Consider the following 19,425-nt stretch of genomic DNA (forward strand, 5'->3'; position numbering starts at 1 on the left):
TTATTTGAATTTAAAATTTTTAATAAAATCTTGATTTTGTTCAAGTTTTTCTTGACTGTTTGTTTCCTACATTTTCTGGGGAATCTAATGTCATGAAAAATAACTTTCTTTTAAGATTCATAGCAGTTCTTAAAATTATGTTAGAGATGAATTACAAACATGGCATGTTACACTGTATAGTTATTTATTTAGGAAAAATTAGGCCAAAATGCAGAAGCAGTCCTGTGAAAAGCCAACTATACCCTTCCTACTCTCATAGAAATTAAGAGAGCACTATTAACTGATCGTCAGCAAGTGTGACCACCTCTATAAATGTTTAAAGTAATTACACTACAGTTAGAAAAAGAGTGAAGAAGGAAGTATCGCTTCCTTGGAAGAGCTGCTTTCCCCAGCAAATGCTGTTTTGCATATCCTAATCCTCACGCCATATGTTTCACCATTGGATCCCATCGTCACCATAATATTTATGGACTGATTAACTTTTTATTGTTTCATCGTGGTGAGAGTCAAGAATTCCCCTGTTGAGACAAGAATATGACTTGACATGGTCCTTTTGGATCAGCGCCTGTTTTAAAATCATCTAAATGCAAAAATCTCATGATGCAACTTAGTGTTTTTGTTCAAAAGGTCAGTTGACCTAGTGGGGACTATCCTTTTCTAGCCCAATGCTAGAAGTGCTAATGTTTCGATAAACATTCATGTCAGATCTTGAGCATCATCCACACAAGACGCTGCAGCATAATGGAAAGAATTGATGAACACAAATGGACAAGGATTAACATAAGCAACTAAATTTAAAGGTATAAAAATCAATTCTCATTTCTAATGTTTACTTGAAATCATGTGGGGCTCATTTATAGACCCTTCATCATCCCTTATGACAGTCATTTTCTTTTGTGGTACATAATTATGTAGCAGATTTTTACTTCGGAATAAGGTGATCTTGTCTTTGGGAGGCACAGAAATGAGGAAGTGGTGAAGTGTGGTAGAAGGAGAAAACATTTTACTTAAGTAAAAGTACCAATAACACACCTCAAGGTGAGATAAGTACAATCTCAAGGAATAACATTAAATTTAAATGCCTATGTAAATTGCATGCACATTAGGTACACTGTGAGAAAAAATAACTTTCCATGGCTAGTGGTGAGGGTGGTGGTTAGTGACAGCTTCTCTCAGCAATGCTTTTTTCATTGTGGTGAGCTGATATTATACATCTGTGCAGTAGATGGTGCTCTAGTGCCGTAACATGAACATGAACTTGAAAGAAGAAAGTAGAGGAAAGAATATGGTTAAACATAGTTTGACAAGTCTGTATTTATAATATTTGGCTTCCTCTATCCTCTAAAATGTTGTAGTTTACTACAGGCAAAGTAAGCCAATCTGCAATAAGCTCACAAACTCATTGCCACTCTTATTCATTGCTAAATTAAATATTTTAGTAAAAGGATTTATTTAACCCTATAACAATAGTGAAAAAGTTACAGTTTTCTCTCAGTTAAATCTTTATGTGCATCATCCATGAAAATAATGAACGATGCACACAAATCTGGTCATTTGAAAATCTTATAATGCAGATTTTCAAATTAAGCTGCTAGTATTCAACACTATTATACACTTTGAGGAGGTGCTCTTGAGGTTTTAGCTTTCCCAAGTAGAGAACATAAGTGGCAAAAAATTACAACAGTCACACTTGTGTTGAAATGGCTTCATTAGTGTTTGGTCAACGCTGTTTTGCTTTAACTTGACAATCCTCTGTTTTTGTATTTTCTCGTCTGGTGTTTCATTTTATCTTCTTCTTTCTTCTTCTTTCTCATGATTTCTCACAGTTTTCAGCCACATGGTGCAATATTGACTTTTGGGGAAAAACTTGGCAAAAGCTTCTAATTTTCACAGAGTGAGGACCATTAGTACAGCGTGCGATTACTCCCTAAAGATGTTTATTTAGTGCTTATTGCTTGTCTCAGTCTTAAATACTAAACAAAATAGTTATAATTTAGTCAGTGTAATATCACTTCAGTCCTAATTAACAACAGTCTATTTCTTTCAATCATATTGATCATATGTTTTGCAAATGTGCAGTTGATCTTGTGAAAGATTTATATGGTGGTTAGATGAACAAACCTGTCAACACCGTCTTTAAGCAAACATGACACCACAGCAGCTGTGGGTCTGACTTAAAACTTCTTTCTCATCTGTTTGACTGACAGCATTCATGATCAAAATGAAGAAGAACTACAATTGCATCATCAGAGTTCTTCTTGTGAAAATTACAGAGAATTTGTGGGTTGTTTGGCTTCTTGACCCTCAGTGCATTCATAGTAAAAATGTGTTAAATGCATAAACAGTGAATAATAAAAAAAACACAATATGACAAGAGATCAGTAAAGTTCACAACACATTATGTTATTCCCCCTTTAGGGGATTTTTGCATTTATCAATCCTATTATCTCTTTATCTCTATCACGAGGTTATATGACATGTGGCCAGCAGCATTATCTGGAAACCAGCACGTACTTAGAAATACGAACTGAAAAAAGTGGCATCGTGAAATACTATTAATTTCTGCTTAGTAAATAAGAAACAACTCTACAGTTATATGTTAGGTTACAGACAGACAGCTTACAGACTAGACTACAACTAGCCAAGTACAGCCATGGCGTAACATTCATTAAAATGATTGCAGAAATGAGGAACTAGGAGACAAGGTTTCACTGAGGGGGTGTGTTGTGTTGTGCAGTGTGCAAGTAAGATGCTGAAATCTTTTTCCTACTAATGATAAATTCATTCAGGGTAACAATGAGTGGGTGGTCTCCCCTTAATGTCACAGGGCAAGAACAAATTTCAGGAAACAGATGTATCATATATCATCTGTGACTCGTTACTGTTGCCTAATATTTGGCAAATATTACATTGTTTATACACTGTAATTTTTCCAGAAAAGATTATGAAATGATGCTGTCAAAGAGATCAATATTATTGTACGCTTATTATGTAGTGTGGTAGCGTGGTGGGTCAAACACACTACTCAGTAACACAGTTCAATTTAAACCATTTCTATCCAACAAACACCAACCACATTACATCAGCCCCTGACAATTTATCATAATTGTTGTAATGGATTGCAATAGAACAGTGACGGTGTAAACAACGAGGCCGTTGAGATTATCGATACACGTGTGCTAGTGTTAGTAGAATAAATCCAGTCAGGGTAGGTTTAGCTGATATTTCTTTAACTATGCAATAAACGGCAACCTTTAACTGTTAGGCAACTGCCTTGTCAACATCATCACATATTCACTGTGAACATGCAGAGCACACTCTACATGAACTGTGTAGGTTTACGTATCTGTTTTAAGCATCAACGTGTCCCCATGGCCACGCCCCAGTTACACTGAAAGAAAGTGTGCACTTCAGCACGTTCCATTGACCGCAGCAGTACTGCAAGCCTTTGCACATCCACAGTTCCAGAACACCAAACAGAACAACAGACAAGGACTGTGCTGCAGCGGCCTCGCATCACAGACCCTCCCCCTTACCCCAATAGCATCCCCTGACCCCCCCCCCACCCCCACCTCCCCAAATGCTCCCATGTAGTTCAGCAGGAACGTGTCACATGGCTTTTTGCACACCAACTCATATCCATTTGTACTGTGCTGATTGTTTTAAAGGATTTTGCCTCCATCAACAGAAAAGTGGGGGGTTAACCTTTTGGAATTCAGCCTAGGCCATCCTCTTTGACATTCGCTCACTCCTGGATTGCACTCTCTCTCACTCTTTCCCTAAGGAAAGCCTGATACTTAAGGGTTGATTTATCCTGAGGAATTCAGGTGAGATGATGGTGGGGGAGGATTTGTTAATGGCAGTAGAATTTATAAACTAGAATGGATAACACTGGATGCTAACCAGTTTTCATGCACTGTGACTATTTCGTAATAATGTGTGTATATTTCATGTTTCAGGAAATTATTTTCAGTATATTCATAGATAGTTTTAAATAATACATCAAGCATTTCTAATGATTCTAAAGATTTCATCCCATAAAGAACTTGAGATTATAGATTTGTCTGTTTGTTTTATACATCCTGACAGAAATATGATGTTCAGATGTTACACACCAGTGTTGCAGATGTATGCTGTCTTAATTTTGCTCTTACAGCTCAGAGAAAAACTGAACCCACATGACTTGAAACAGATGCTTGATATGTTTTTAAAGTTGTTCAATATTTACCAAGGCTGATAGTGCAAGTGCATAGTTGGTATTGTAGCTGATACTGTTTTTTTAATGTGTATGTGTGTGTGCCATAATAGCAAAATGGAAACTGTTACTGGAATTTCCACAAAGGCTGTTTTGAGTGTTTATATCTGTCTGTACCTGGACAGAGTTTGTTAACACAAGATATAGTCGTGAAACTCCACAAATGTTTTGCTGAAATTAAAGTAAAGGATGAGTATGAAGATGGGTTTAGTCTGATCCATGAGTGCTGATTACTTATGCAACTATACCCTTACCCTAAAATGACCTCTAGTTACATCCAGATTTTATTTGTATCAGCTGTCACTGCCTTTCACATCATTGGAAGTTATTTGTTGATTATATTGCCAGTCTATTTCCTTATTTGTTTTTTGTGGCAGTTTATTTGCTGCAGTTGTAAGCACATAAAACACATTCAAAGAGTGAGCGAGAGAGTACGTGTTGCTATGAGCTGATTGCATTGCAGGTGGCATGATTTGTTTATCCAGGTCTGCAGCTGTCCTTTGCTTTGTTGTGAGAGATAACTGCGTTGATAAAACAAATTATATGCATAAACTTAGATCAATTAACTATAAGACCCACATAATACTTCATGTTTGATAGAACATGATAGAAAATATCTTTATTAATAATGCAATCGCTTTGTTTTGGATTGAGGGAGTGCAATGGTATATATTCACTAATTCCTGGAAGTGAAGTGGTTTTATAAGAATGCATTTAGCCTTTCTGATTTAATATAAATGAAGTCTGAATGAATGCAACGCCATAGTGACAGACATGTGGTGACAACTAGATGTGGGCAGTTTTTGTTTTTACTCTTTCCATCTACTTCTTCAGGGTGTTACTGTCTCTTAAAATCATTCCCTACTTAATAAACATTAACATTATAGCACCAAGCTGTAAAGAAAATTACTATTTTCTTTCCTGCAGCTTTACTCTTGCACCACTGATTCCTATCTTCTTTTTTCTTTTGACAGTGCATAAAGCCTTAACCACAGTCATAGGATCACTCATGATGTACAGCTTCATGGGAGGGGGCCTTTTTTGTGCCATTGTGGGGAACATCCTGTTGGTGGTCTCTACAGCCACAGACTACTGGATGCAGTACCGTCTGTCTGGCAGCTTCGCCCATCAGGGCTTGTGGAGATACTGCATGTCTGGAAAGTGCTACATGCAAACTGACAGCATTGGTAAGTAGGGAAATCGTCTTCCACCCAAATTCATTACATTTAAAACTTTGTAAGGAACAGTGATCTTCCCCGGAGACAGTTGTTTATCTGGTCAGAAGCCAACTTTTCTTACTTTTAAGGTGCATCAACAGGAATTTCTTGACTTTCATTAGACATTACGTTTATACTATTAGATTGAAAGTCCAAGACCAAGTTTATAGCCAACCTCTGTGGTATTTGCTCTAATGTTAGCATGCCAGTATGATCACAGTTACATTGCTGATGCTTAGCACATATAATGGTTTACCTTTTATTCTTAATAAACTTATTTGCATGCTAAAAGTGGCTCATCTGTGTTTATAATACAAAGGACTGCTGAGGCCCATTCTCATTGGTTATCTGGTGACAGTCTGATAACCAATGAGAGTGGGCAGTTTTGGACATGACAACTGCAGACTATGAAAAATCAGTTTTTCAAATATATAATAATTTAAAATGATCATTATGTCCACTACTTGAACTTCCCACCTCATCCAACTAATCTATGTCACTCTGAGGATAAAAAGAATAACTTTGGATCCCCGTATTGGTGGCAATAACCCACGATGCCCCTTGGTTTCAGCATTACATCATACTAATGTTTGGCTACCATAACAGCTGCTGCTAATGTCATAAATGAAATAGGAATAAATTGTATTAATTGAAATTAAAACCATACACCACACAAGGAATCAAAGAGTCAGTACCCCAAAATAGATCTCAAATATTTTTAGTAAATATATTAAATTATTAATATATTCCAATGCAAGTTCAAGTTGATTAAAGTTGTCTTTTGTTTTGTTTTTTTATTTATATTATGCATTACAACAGAGAAAGTTACAAGTTTATGAGTTATATTTGGAGAGAATCTTATTCTGAACTCAAATTTATCTTTTTTTTTTAATATTTAAACTATATAATAAATACATCTGTAATTTCCTGGGTAGTGCTAGTATGTTGTAGTCCTTCTAGCATACATCTTCATAGTATTTTCTTGTTTTACTCCTCCTCAGCATACTGGAATGCCACTCGTGCTTTTATGATCCTGTCGGCCATGTCATGCTTTGCTGGCATCATCGCAGGAATCCTCTCCTTTGCCCACTTTTCTGCCTTTGAGCGGTTCAACCGATCATTTGCCGCTGGAATCATGTTCTTTGTTTCTAGTAAGTCATTGATGCAGAAAATTTTTTACATTTTAACATTTATGTAAAGTGGTTATTTGAAAACTGAAAGTATCATTATTTTTGCACACAAGAATTATATAATGTCTAACTGTGTGTCCACTATACCAGCTCTCTTTGTTCTGCTTGCAATGGCCATTTACACTGGGGTGACTGTGAACTTCCTGGGCAAGCGCTTTGGTGACTGGCGCTTCTCTTGGTCCTACATTCTAGGCTGGGTGGCCCTGCTAATGACCTTCTTTGCAGGTTTGTTTATCTAGATCAATCTTAGTATCAGTACAGTGATATTTATCAGTTTTTGGAAATGCAGAAAAGCATTGAATAAACCAACATTACAGCAGGTCTCAATTATCAATTTCTTAATTATAAAAACACAAATACATTTGAGTTTTATGAACACTTTCTTTCTCTGAAAATTTTATCCATACTTATATATTTTAAAGCTGCTGCATTTCTGAGTTAGTACAGTCTTTACAGGTCAAAATATCCAGTATATATTTTCTAAATATTCTACTCCATACACCAAATATATGTCTTACCATCAGAAATCAAAGTCTGTTTGGCACGTTATATTATAGAAATTGTCTCTATGTCTCTTTAAAGATGACTTTTGTTGATGTTTTGCAGGTATATTCTACATGTGTGCCTACAGAATGCATGAGTGCAGAAGAGTGGCTGGCCCACGTTAATGTAAAGAGGAAAAAGTGTGTCAGGGCTGCAGAAGACATTCGTTTACATTTAAAGATTGGCACCGTGGTGGAAAACAATAAAATTTGGAAAACTGCATATGTACCAAATGTGTATTTTTTTATTTTTTATTTTTTTAAAGAAAATGGTCAAGGATAAGACAATCCCATTAAACAGCTTAGGATCATAAGCAATAGTGAGATATCCAAATTTAAGCTTGAATATTTTAAATGATTTCAGATACAGGTCTGTATGTATAAATTGTTAAATATAAGGCTCAAACCCTGATATAATTTCTGTAATTTATAGTAAATTAATAGAATAAAATGAATATGTACATGTGATATTAAATATGAAGTAATTTTTACATTTTCAATCTTAGCTAGAGCTGTTGGTCTGCGCTCACATCCTTGAATCAGTGCACCTACACTTCCTAAAAATAATCTTTTTTCTGAAGAAGTAGAAGTTGGAGGAGGAAAAGTAGAAGATAACTGGATCAATGCAAGTGTTGAAACAGCTAAGCAGAAAGGTGTAGTACCTCCACTCTGGGCTTTGTCCCTGGATGTAACCCACTAAATTAGATAAATTGTATGGCAGAACACAAATGAGGAACACGGCAAGAGTCCCTGAGGCCATGCCAATGGCCTTCTGTTTCTGCATCTGGGATATCCTGGGCCGGCTGTACAGAATCAAGATGCAGCGCAAGTAGCAGTAAACACAAATAAGAAGAGGTATGAGGCAGAGTACAAAGAAAAACTCCAGACGTACTGGGAGGAGGATCTGCTTCTGCTCGTCTGTAAAATGCTCATAGCACCAAGTACCGGAATTATTGCTGGCCAAAGATGGGTGATGCTGGATGATGAAAACAATGCTGCAGTGTGCTGTCGAGATCAGCCAAATAACAGCACTGATAACAACTGCATACACGGGTTTGTGCAGCTTCTGATAGGTGATAGGAAATGCTGCTCCTATGTAGCGAACCATGCTGACTGCCATCAGCAGCAAGGAGCTGGTGTAGATTGTGGAGAAAAAGGTGAAGGATGTGATGGAGCACATGAAATAAGGTAAATTCCATTTCATACCAGATGCTGCCTCGTGCATCTTGAGAGGCAGAATGATCAAAAACAGCAGGTCAGAGACAGTCAGGTTGAGTAGCAGGATGTCTGTTGGAAGTGGCTTGGAGTGGATCTTGACACTAAACGCATAGAGAGCTAAGAGATTGCAGGGGAAGCCAATCAGGAATGAAATGATGTAAATGAAGAGAATGATCTCACTGCTCACAGTGGACTCCATTATGGACCTAAACCAAAATAAACAACACAGATTAACTTCTTCTTCTATGCTTCTCATACATCTTATACATATGCAGTATTATTAAATCTAATATATCAAACCAAACAGTAATGAATACAATAAATTTACAGATGTTAATTGGCAAGTAATGTAGGAATTTTCAAACTGAATGTTTCTAGTCAAACAATAAAGGAAAATCAATGTCTTGCAGTTATGATCAATAGATAATACTAGAGCATCAGTGTTGCTTGCTAAACAATTAACATTTTACGTTAGTATAGATACAGTTATTTAGGAAAATGTGTTTCATTACTTCAATCACTTAGAGGTGCTAAAACAAATGAGGCAGTCAGCTGTCATCAGTAGATGATTTTCAGTAGCAAATAGGATCTTGGTATATTTTTACTTACCAAGCGGTAAAATATTTCTCCGATGTCAAAACTTCACAATTAACACTCCGTTCTGTTCTTTTCATCAAAGACCTCCAGTTTCTAATCCAAGTTTAAAGATGAGTTGATATAAAGTGTTAGAAGCTTAAAACTCCATGTGACACACTGGGGCACACTATAATGACTAACAGCAGACGCCAGTAGGTTAATATTAACTAAAATAAATAACCGCAGCTCATGTTGACTTTCATCTTAGATATGTTAACAAAGGACCTCCTGTCACCAAAATAAATTATTATCATAGTAATTTGGATTTTATTAGGTCAGAAACCTGCATATATTAGAATTTATGATAAATTATTTTCCATTGATCCATGAGACATTTGTGGTTTCAGGAGCACTGTGGAGATTACCTAAACATGAAGCCTTTAGTATAAAAACTGTTTTCTTTGACTTAAGGAGAGTTTATACTCTCCTTAAGTCAAAGTCACTGGATGCATCAGGGGCGATTTGTGGTTTATGTCATGCCTAAGGACTTTACAGCACATAGACTGAAAGAGCTGAAGATTGACGGTCTGCTCTATATCCTGAGTTTATCCCATATACTCCTTGTTATATCAAAACACTAACACTGACCACCAGGGGTTAAAGTGGGGTTTGACAGATGAGAAAAAGATACATAACATAGTGGTTTAATGTGTGGAAAACATAATTTAAAAACAAGTTACTGTAATTGTTGCTGCTTCATGATTCACTGCCTCAACTCTCGCGGCCCGGTACCAAATGATTGGCCCGGGGGTTGGGGACCACTCTCCTAGACAATATAAAGTTGGTATCAAAGGTAAAATTTGGTGAGTGAATCTAATCATCATCATGAAAAGTTCATCAGAAATCTCCTTACTTAAAAAAAATAATCCCTCTGAAAAACCCACAAAAACAGAAAAAAAAATCCGTTCACTCCTCTTCTGTAGTACAAGCTAGATGTAGATTTAGTTTGAGGGAAATTTATCTTATCTGCACCGTGCCCACATCACAGTGATGAGCAGGACAACAGGATGTGTTAAGGATGTAAGGAGGACTGTGGGAAGTGATTATTTCTTTGTTTTTGAGCAAATATCACCATGCACTCGATATTATGCATTAATCAGCACCTCAGATTTAATTTCTCATTTACTGAAAATACTGAATGCCTTACCAGATTCTTCTTGCCCAGTTTAACCCTTTACTAAAAGCCAAAGTACATCTGCTGACTTTCTTTACCTTTCAGACTTGTATCTTTATTCTTGTTAGTCAAGAATAATATGTGACCTTAACCAAGCAATTAAAGGTCTCTTTTAAATTTAGAACATTAGAAATACATTTGTGTAAATTATTTAACAAAATATCCAGTTTTATAGTTTCAAAGATTAAACAATGCAAAACAATCTGATGGTGGAATATATTTTTATTATAGAACATTTCACTGTCAATCAGGATAACAGTTCCAACTTCTAATACTAATACGGTCCAAGCACGACCACATTAGCAAAGAGGCCACCGAGAATAAAGCTTTTTGAGTAACAATATGACACACACTCAATAACTTTTAACCAGAAATATTACTAACATACACACATTGCCTTCAGATAGCTGTCTGGTGTTATTTCTGAGTGTTATCCAGGTTGCACTGTTCATAGTTTAGCTGGGATCCTTATTTTACCAGAGACCAAATTTTTGTATTCATTTGTTGAGACAGAGTTGAATGAGCACTAAAGAATCGCTTGAAATAATATAGAGGTATCATGTTGTCACACAGCACGAAGGTCCTGAGTTCAATTCCACCGTCAGGCCAGGGTCTCTCTGTGTGGAGTTTGCGTGGTCTCCCCATTTTTCTGTGGGTTCTCTCTGGGTACTCTGGCTTCCTCCCGCAAACCAAAGACATGCAGTTAGTGGGGTTAGGTTAACTGGTGATTCTAAAATGCCCATAGGTGTGAATGTGAGTGTGAATGGTTGTCTGTCTATGTCTTTGTGTTAGCCCTGTGAGAGACTTGCAACCTGTGTACCCTACCTCTTGCCCTCTGACAGCTGGGGCCCTGAATTGGAAGAGAATGGATGAATGGGTGTCAAAGGTATTGTGTCTACCTGGCTGACACTTCTCAGAACATCTTGTTTCAGGAGACAGGTAGACTGGGAAAGGATAACTGGGGGATCTGAATAGACCAAATTTAATCAAACCTATTGAACATCTGCTTATTACTAATTTCACCTTTCAAGTATCTTCAATAAGAAGTAAATTATAGAATAAGACTGTTGGTTTGACTTAATATGATGTTCTTCTGTCCTTTATTATTATTATTATTATTATTATCATCATCATCATCATCATTATCATCATTATCATTGTTGTTGTTTGTTTGTTTGTTTGTTTGTTTGTTTGTTTTTGTGTCCATGTTCTTTGTTTTCAGCGAGTCATGGCTACACAAACCAAATTAATAATTAATTTAGTGAATTTCCATATGATGCAAAAATAAAGTTCTCAAAAAGTTCACAGCAACTGAATTGAGCATTACCTATAGAATGATAAATTATATTATGTGCACCTCTCTGCATACCAGACCAATTTTCTTTGAACTGCGTGCAGTGGCCATTTACAGTGCTGTGACAGGCAAGTTTCCAGGCAAGCGTTCGAGGCTGATCGGCCCTGCTTATGACCTTCTGCGCAGGATTGTTAATGTAAATGAGTGTTTTCAAGATATGTAATATTAAGGTATTCTGCTAATAGTAAAACAAATCAATAGATAGCATTTCAGAATAAGAAAAATGCCATCTTTGCTTTAAAAAAATAAAATCAAAAATACATTTCAGTTTTATAAACACTTCTATTTTCATTAACATTTTATTTTGAGTCATTGAAAATGCAGCAGTTATGAGGAAGTTCAGAAAAACCCCGTACAGCTATTTCAAAAAAATTCTTATGTCTCGCTATCAGTAAACACATTTTCTAAACACATGCAAAGTGACTAGATCAGGTAATAATGCATCAGTTTATATCAAAATGACCTCACGTTTCCACTATGCGGCACCAGTGTTACGCAACAATGGTTTTTTTTTGTCTTTTTAATCACCAAAAATAGTTTGTGTGGGTGGGGAGCAGAAAACTTGGATATATTTTAGATTAAGATAAAATGTGCCAGACATAAGAGTTAAATAGACTGTAATGAGATTACATACTGCATATTATTTTATCTCTGTAATGTGCGCTCAAACAAATATAATCAAACTAAATATGAACAATTACTAATGAAAGGAAATGTTAGTCTAGCTAGAGCTGTTGACATGTCCTTGGAACCGTGAAGGACTGAGCATACAATTCCTGAAAATGAACTTTTCACTTGACAAGCGGAAGATGGAGGAGGAAAAGTAGAAAATGATTGGATCAATACAGGTGTTGAAACAACTAAGCAGCAAGCTGTAGTACCTCCACTCAGGGCTTTGTCCCTGGATGTAACCCACTAAATGAGATAAATTGTATGGCAGAACACAAATGAGGAACACAGCAAGAGTCCCTGAGGCCATGCCAATGGCCTTCTGTTTCTGCATCTGGGATATCCTGGGATGGCTGTACAGAATCAAGATGCAGCGCAAGTAGCAGTAAACACAAATAAGAAGAGGTATGAGGCAGAGTACAAAGAAAAACTCCAGACGTACTGGGAGGAGGATCTGCTCCTGCTCGTCTGTAAAATGCTCATAGCACCAAGTACTGGAATTATTGCTGGCCAAAGATGGGTGATGCTGGATGACGAAAACAATGCTGCAGTGTGCTGTCGAGATCAGCCAAATAACAGCACTGATAACAACTGCATACACGGGTTTGTGCAGCTTCTGATAGGTGATAGGAAATGCTGCTCCTATGTAGCGAACCACGCTGACCGCCATCAGCAGCAAGGAGCTGGTGTAGATTGTGGAGAAAAATGTGAAGGATGTGATGGAGCACATGAAATAAGGTAAATTCCATTTCATACCAGATGCTGCCTCGTGCATCTTGAGAGGCAGAATGATCAAAAACAGCAGGTCAGAGACAGACAGGTTGAGCAGCAGGATGTCTGTTGGAAGTGGCTTGGAGCGAATCTTAGTACTAAATGCATAGATAGCCAAGAGATTACAAGGGAAGCCAATCAGGAATGAAATGATGTAAACTGAAAGAATCACTCCACTGTTCACGGTAGATTCCATTATGGACCTAAACCAAAAAAGAACAAAATACCAATCACAGTTTAGAAAAAATATACTCCATAATACTAAAACATTTAGCTTTTTTCAGACAATTTAAAAACGGAGTAAAAGACAGCTGCCTGTTCAAACGTTCACTGATCCATCACATTATATTGAACGGTTTTATTTCCAACCTATCTATGTAAATAGTTAAATGCATAAATAAAGAAGTAAAATAAGCACCTTAAATATTGCTCAGTTGATACTTTTGATATTTGCATTTTATATAGTGGTGAATAAAATGTCTTTTATTCACTTTGATCACTGATCAGTGCCAAAGAAATGAGGCAGTCGACTTTTTGCATCAGCTGTAGAACTTCACAAATTGTAGAATCTTCTGTATTTGGTGTGATAAGGTAAATGTATTTACTCACCAAGCAGAAGAAAGTTTCCAGACTTAACAACAACTAAAATTCCATTCTGCAACTTTCATCAAAGACTTTCAGGATGTAACTCGAGAGTTCAAAGATTAACTGATATAAAATGTTAGAAGCCGGAAACAGTCACGCTGAAGTCACATGTGACACACCTCTTTGTTCATCCCATAACAAGCAACAACTAACACCAGTGGTTAATATTAACTACAATGCAAAACAGCAGCATGTTAACAGTTTGTCTTAGATGGGTTAATAAAGGACCTCTTCCTATGTTTTACTCTCCTGTAATCATTTATGAACTTATAATTAGAATTAAAAATGATATAGTTACACCTACAACAAAACTCAGGGAAGAAATAATCATTTTATACATACATTTTTTTCCCCAAGTAGACAATTAATTCATAGTGTTTTAAGATATTTGTGATTCCAGCAGCGCAGGGGAAAATAACATGTAGGCTTTAACCTCTATAGTTCTGTTATCTGTTTCTTAGGAACAGTTTGTCAATGATTTTCTTTTTCCGAAATTGACATCTCTTGCAACAGGAAATAACTATGGTATCAAGTATGTTAAAAATATCACTGGTCCTTTTGCAATCTATGCTAATCTTTTAAAATGTATCGGTGCCCATGGTTAAGTAGAATAACTTCAGCATATGTAACTGAAATGGGGACAACTGTGTGGAACCTACAATGTAAAGGGGTGGCCATAGCGCGGAAGGTAGAGCAGGCCATCTATTAATTGCAAAGTTGGTGCTTTTGTCCCCGGCGTCTCTAGTCTGCATGACAAATATCCCTGGGCTAGACTCAAACTCCAAGTTGCTCTTTGTGGCATCCACTGGAGTATGAATGTGTGTGTGGATGGGGCATGTTGTATAAAGCGCTTTAAGTTCTCAGGTAGAGTAAAAAAGTGATATAAAAGAACCAGTCCATTTACCACTCAAAACAAATGTCCTCATGTCAGTAGTTTAAAAAATGTTGCAGTGCACACCCTGTAGGGGGTAAAAGTCCAGTGCATCAGCAATAGAAAAAAAAAGATACAGTTAGTGTAATTCAGGAAATGTAGTTCTGTTTGTAAGAGTCTATATTGACTTTCAGTCTGATTCATGCTCTTCATGCGTTTTATACTTGAAACAGTAATGGCCAGTTATGAAAATGACTGTACACTTATCGCTGGCTGTTTTTCAACCTAAGAGAAGTATGTGGTGTTGCTGAAGGAAATCTTTTACTCTCAGCTGAATTTATTCTGCTCTGGTTCAATGGCTTTCTGAATCAGTGTGTAGATAGAAGGTTGCTGTTAGTGACACACCAATGCTGCAACCCTCCACCACAACTTCCTTTTCCAGTTTCACAGAAACAGTAAGACGCTTGTATGTACATGTATGTCAAAATTTATAACAAAACAGTAGATCCCAAAGTTAAGGAGCTTGCTTCATTTTCACTTGCTGTTTTGGTTGCCTATTGTTTCTTTTGGTTATATGTACTACATTCATTTATATGGCCGTTTTAGGTTTTATTTATGAGAATGAACACTGCCAAGTGACTGGACTGTATCAATAATAAGGAAAACCTGTAGTCAAATATTCCAAAATTACAATAGAAATAGGGGTGGGCGATTGGACAAATATATGGACTATCGTTTTTACAAGGGCGATTGATTGATTTATTTGTCCATGTGTAAATCTGCTCATAATGATGGAGCTAGTAAAAGTAGTCAAAAGAAAAAATAATGTTTGCGATGTTTTAACAGCACCATCTTTCATCCGCGAGCAAATTCTCGCATTGTCTGCACAAGTGGCACACCGCTTTGGTTACATCCTTAGATTTACCTCTTTCATCTGGTTTAAAGCCAAAGAAATCCCAAATTGGCGACTTTATATTTTTTGGCAATTAGTTTGTCCATGTTTGGAGTTGTTCTGTTTTGTAAACATGCAAATCAGTCTTTTCATGATTACATTGCCCCGCCCTTTAAAAGTCTGCGTATGTGCGAATATATTGCCCATCGTTGATTATTGGACTTACAATTGTCGGTTGGAAAATTTTTACATATCGCCCAACCCTAAGTAGAACTAATTAATTGTGTACCAATTTCAAACAAATCTCAAACATTTTAAATACTAACATCATTTGTTGCCATCAGAAAACACATTTTCTACACAACAGTTTTCTGTGAAACAAAAACTCATGTTTCTAGAGTAGAAACATAAAACATTAAGAGATTAGGTATTAAGCTTAAATATTTCAGAGATATTAGATGGTGATCTACATAGCATCTGCTAAAAATTACCAATAATCATCCCACAGATGTAATATTATCTACAGCTACTCTTAGTTCCATTGATGTTAAGTTAGACTCTTTTTTTCCAATCGATCTTTCTGAGTTAACTTCAATAATTACTTCCTCCAAACCATCAACGTGTCTTTTAGACCCCATTCCTACAAAACTGCTCAAAGAAGTCCTGCCATTGATTAATTCTTCGATCTTATATATGATCAACCTATCTCTAATAATCGGCTATGTACCACAGGCCTTCAAGGTGGCTGCAGTTAAACCTTTACTCAAAAAGCCATCTCTAGACCCAGCAGTCTTAGCTAATTATAGGCCAATCTCCAACCTTCCTTTCATATCAAAAATCCTTGAAAGAGTAGTTGTCAAACAGCTAACAGATCATCTGCAGAGGAATGGTTTATTTGAAGAGTTTTAGTCAGGTTTCAGAGTTCATCACAGCACAGAAACAGCTTTATTGAAGGTTACAAATGATCTTCTTATGGCCTCTGACAGTGGACTCATCTCTGTGCTTGTCCTTCTTGACCTTAGTGCAGCATTCGATACTGTTGACCATAATATTCTATTAGAGCGATTAGAACATGCTGTAGGTATTACAGGTATTGCACTGCAGTGGTTTGTATCATATCTATCTAATAGACTCCAATTTGTGCATGTAAATGGAGAGTCCTCTTCACACACTGAGGTTAATTATGGAGTTCCACAGGGTTCGGTGCTAGGACCAATTCTGTTTACATTATACATGCTTCCCCTAGGCAGCATCATTAGAAGACATAGCATACATTTTCACTGCTATGCAGATGACACCCAGCTCTATCTGTCCATGAAGCCAGATAACACACACCAATTAGTTAAACTGCAGGAATGTCTTAAAGACATAAAGACTTGGATGGCCACTAACTTTCTGCTTCTTAACTCAGATAAAACTGAGGTCATTGTACTCGGCGCTGAAAAGCTTAGAAATATGGTATCTAACCAGATTCTTACTCTGGATGGCATTACCTTGGCCTCCAGTAACACTGTGAGGAACCTTGGAGTCATTTTTGACCAGGATATGTCCTTCAACGCACATATTAAACAAATATGTAAGACTGCGTTCTTCCATTTGCGCAACATCTCTAAAATTAGAAATATCCTGTCTCAGAGTGACGCTGAAAAACTAGTTCATGCATTTATTACTTCCAGGCTAGACTACTGCAATTCATTATTATCAGGATGTCCAAAAAACTCACTGAAAAGCCTTCAGTTAATCCAAAATGCTGCAGCAAGAGTACTGACAGGGACTAGAAAGAGAGAGCATATTTCTCCTGTTTTGGCTTCCCTTCATTGGCTTCCTGTTAAATCCAGAATTGAATTCAAAATCCTGCTCCTCACATACAAGGTCTTAAATAATCAGGCCCCATCTTATCTTAATGACCTTGTAGTACCATATCACCCTATTAGAGCACTTCGCTCTCGCTCTGCAGGCCTACTTGTTGTTCCTAGAGTATTTAAAAGTAGAATGGGAGGGAGAGCCTTCAGTTTTCAGGCCCCTCTTCTGTGGAACCAGCTTCCAGTTTGGATTCAGGAGACAGACACTATCTCTACTTTTAAGATTAGGCTTAAAACCTTCCTTTTTGCTAAAGCATATAGTTAGGGCTGGACCAGGTGACCCTGAATCCTCCCTTAGTTATGCTGCAATAGATGTAGGCTGCCGGGGGATTCCCATGATGCATTGAGTTTTTCCTTTCCAGTCACCTTTCTCACTCACTATGTATTAACAGACCTCTCTGTATTGAATCGTATCTGTTATTAATCTCTGTCTCTCTTCCACAGCATGTCTTTATCCTGTCTTCCTTCTCTCACCCCAACCGGTCGCAGCAGATGGCCGCCCCTCCCTGAGCCTGGTTCTGCCGGAGGTTTCTTCCTGTTAAAAGGGAGTTTTTCCTTCCCACTGTCGCCAAAGTGCTTGCTCATAGGGGGTCATATGATTGTTGGGCTTTTCTCTGCATCTATGAAGCGCCTTGAGGCGACATTTGTTGTGATTTGGCGCTATATAAATAAAATTGAATTGAATTGAATTGAATTAAATATCTTACATATCTGATAATAATACCCAAATATTATTAAATAATATATTGAGATCCAACTCTTATCTACACCACGTCCACTTTACAGTGGTAGAGGTGGAAAACAGGATATGCTGAAGATGTAAGCAGAGCGTGTGGGATGCGACTATTTTTTTTTATTATTGAGCAAATATCTCCATGCCCTCAGCTGGAAGCAATGAGAGCTTATATTTTTTTAAAAAAAAATAACTCACTCAGTGGTATTATGCATTCATCACCCTATTTGCATTAATTGCTTAATAACTGAAGGTGCCAAATGCCTTTCTGGATTGTTCTGGCATAATTTAGCCCTGCTAACAGCCACTTCTGGTTATAGCTTCCTTCACATTTGAGAGTTTTATCTTTATTCTTGTTAGATAATACCTGCTAAATATTTGACCCTATAGATTCAGAGCATTAGAAACAAATTTGTGCAAATGTATTTAACAAAAACATACACTTCCATAGCTCCGGAGATTAAACAACAATACAAACAACCTGATGCTGGAATATATTTATGTAACAGAACATTTCACATTCAATCAGGAAAACAGTTCCCATGAGCAAGAATCACATCAGCAAAGAAGAAATTGAGCATAAACCTTTTTGAATAACAATATGACATACACACAAAAATGTAATCAGAAGTGTTACTTACATACACACATATCCGTTGCCTTTAACTTCCTGTTCTGTGTTATTTAGCAGTGGGTTCCCGGCGTCATGCTGGCTTTCCGTCACTCTTTTTCTCTCTCTTTCTTTCTCCCCTGTCAGTCCGTGCATGTGTTTTGTGGGTATAGTGTTTACCTTCCCTCAGTGGTTGCTCAGCTGATCTGAATCACCTGCAGCTAGTTGAACAATCAGGCCGGCTACTTAAGGTTGGAGCAGACACTCAGTCATTGCCAGATCTTTGTGTCAGGTGGGTACATAACTCTTTCTGTGTCTCTGTGCAGACCTCTCCATGTTTGCCTGAGGCCTGTGAGCTTTATACTTCAGAGTGTGTGTGTGCCTTGGAAACCCATAATACCTTCGCTGCCACTTAGGGACCTTAAAATGCCTCACTGATTACATTATTTTTTCCCCTCAAACAAACCTGTAAATAAACCTTTTGAATTCTTTCCAGTGCTCAGCATGTGGGGTTCTGTCGGTCTCCATGACTCCAAGTTGTGAAATAGATAGTTTGGCTGGTATCCTTATTTTACCAGTGACCACATTTCTTTCATTTGTTGAGACAGAGATGAATATGCACAGTAGAATTCTTTGAAATAATGCAGTCCATATAAGTAGATATATAGGTGTCAGTCAAGCAGCCACAGCTCAGAATATTTCCCTTCAGAAGGCAGGAGGATAGAGTTACTGTGGGACCTAAAAAGATCAAATTTAAATAAACCTGTTGAACTGCCAGTCTTGTGT

The 19,425-nt window shown here is 37.1% G+C and overlaps 3 protein-coding genes across 4 annotated transcripts; 1 reads left to right on the forward strand and 2 right to left on the reverse strand.

Annotated features, from left to right (window-relative positions):
• Window positions 1–146: 146 nt before the first annotated feature.
• lim2.5 (lens intrinsic membrane protein 2.5) lies at window positions 147–7,426 on the forward strand. 2 transcript variants are annotated; one of them, XM_085177552.1, is made up of 5 exons: window positions 147–800; window positions 5,230–5,442; window positions 6,474–6,623; window positions 6,753–6,887; window positions 7,269–7,426. In XM_085177552.1, the coding sequence occupies exons 2-5, from the start codon at window positions 5,265–5,267 to the stop codon at window positions 7,328–7,330; spliced, it is 525 nt and encodes a 174-aa protein (XP_085033678.1). In that variant the 5' UTR covers window positions 147–800; window positions 5,230–5,264; the 3' UTR covers window positions 7,331–7,426. The 2 variants fall into 2 exon arrangements, with proteins under 2 accessions (XP_085033678.1, XP_085033677.1); XM_085177551.1 differs by lacking the exon at window positions 147–800 and adding an exon at window positions 3,619–3,827.
• Window positions 7,427–7,443: 17 nt separating this feature from the next.
• LOC146508665 (free fatty acid receptor 2-like) lies at window positions 7,444–8,674 on the reverse strand. The gene has a single exon (XM_085177548.1). It carries the CDS (start codon window positions 8,619–8,621, stop codon window positions 7,731–7,733), a length of 891 nt encoding a protein of 296 aa, XP_085033674.1. The 5' UTR covers window positions 8,622–8,674; the 3' UTR covers window positions 7,444–7,730.
• Window positions 8,675–11,520: 2,846 nt separating this feature from the next.
• LOC146508666 (free fatty acid receptor 3-like) lies at window positions 11,521–18,992 on the reverse strand. Its single transcript, XM_085177917.1, has 2 exons — window positions 18,671–18,992; window positions 11,521–13,229 (listed from the first exon to the last, which is right to left on the reverse strand). The coding sequence occupies exons 1-2, from the start codon at window positions 18,793–18,795 to the stop codon at window positions 12,308–12,310; spliced, it is 1,047 nt and encodes a 348-aa protein (XP_085034043.1). The 5' UTR covers window positions 18,796–18,992; the 3' UTR covers window positions 11,521–12,307.
• Window positions 18,993–19,425: the final 433 nt, after the last annotated feature.

The sequence above is a fragment of the Neolamprologus multifasciatus genome, chromosome 11, assembly GCF_963576455.1.
Source record: "Neolamprologus multifasciatus chromosome 11, fNeoMul1.2, whole genome shotgun sequence".
Taxonomy (NCBI): Eukaryota; Metazoa; Chordata; class Actinopteri; order Cichliformes; family Cichlidae; genus Neolamprologus; species Neolamprologus multifasciatus.

Coding starts and splice junctions, on each gene's coding strand:
- LOC146508665 (XM_085177548.1), bottom strand. CDS start 8,621: ATGGAGTCCACTGTGAGCAGTGAGATCATTCTCTTCATTTACATCATT.
- lim2.5 (XM_085177552.1), top strand. CDS start 5,265: ATGATGTACAGCTTCATGGGAGGGGGCCTTTTTTGTGCCATTGTGGGG. Junction 5,443..6,473: donor CATGCAAACTGACAGCATTG/GTAAGTAGGGAA, acceptor ACTCCTCCTCAG/CATACTGGAATGCCACTCGT. Junction 6,624..6,752: donor AATCATGTTCTTTGTTTCTA/GTAAGTCATTGA, acceptor CCACTATACCAG/CTCTCTTTGTTCTGCTTGCA.
- LOC146508666 (XM_085177917.1), bottom strand. CDS start 18,795: ATGCACGGACTGACAGGGGAGAAAGAAAGAGAGAGAAAAAGAGTGACG. Junction 13,230..18,670: donor GGCAACGGATATGTGTGTAT/GTAAGTAACACT, acceptor TTTTTGGTTTAG/GTCCATAATGGAATCTACCG.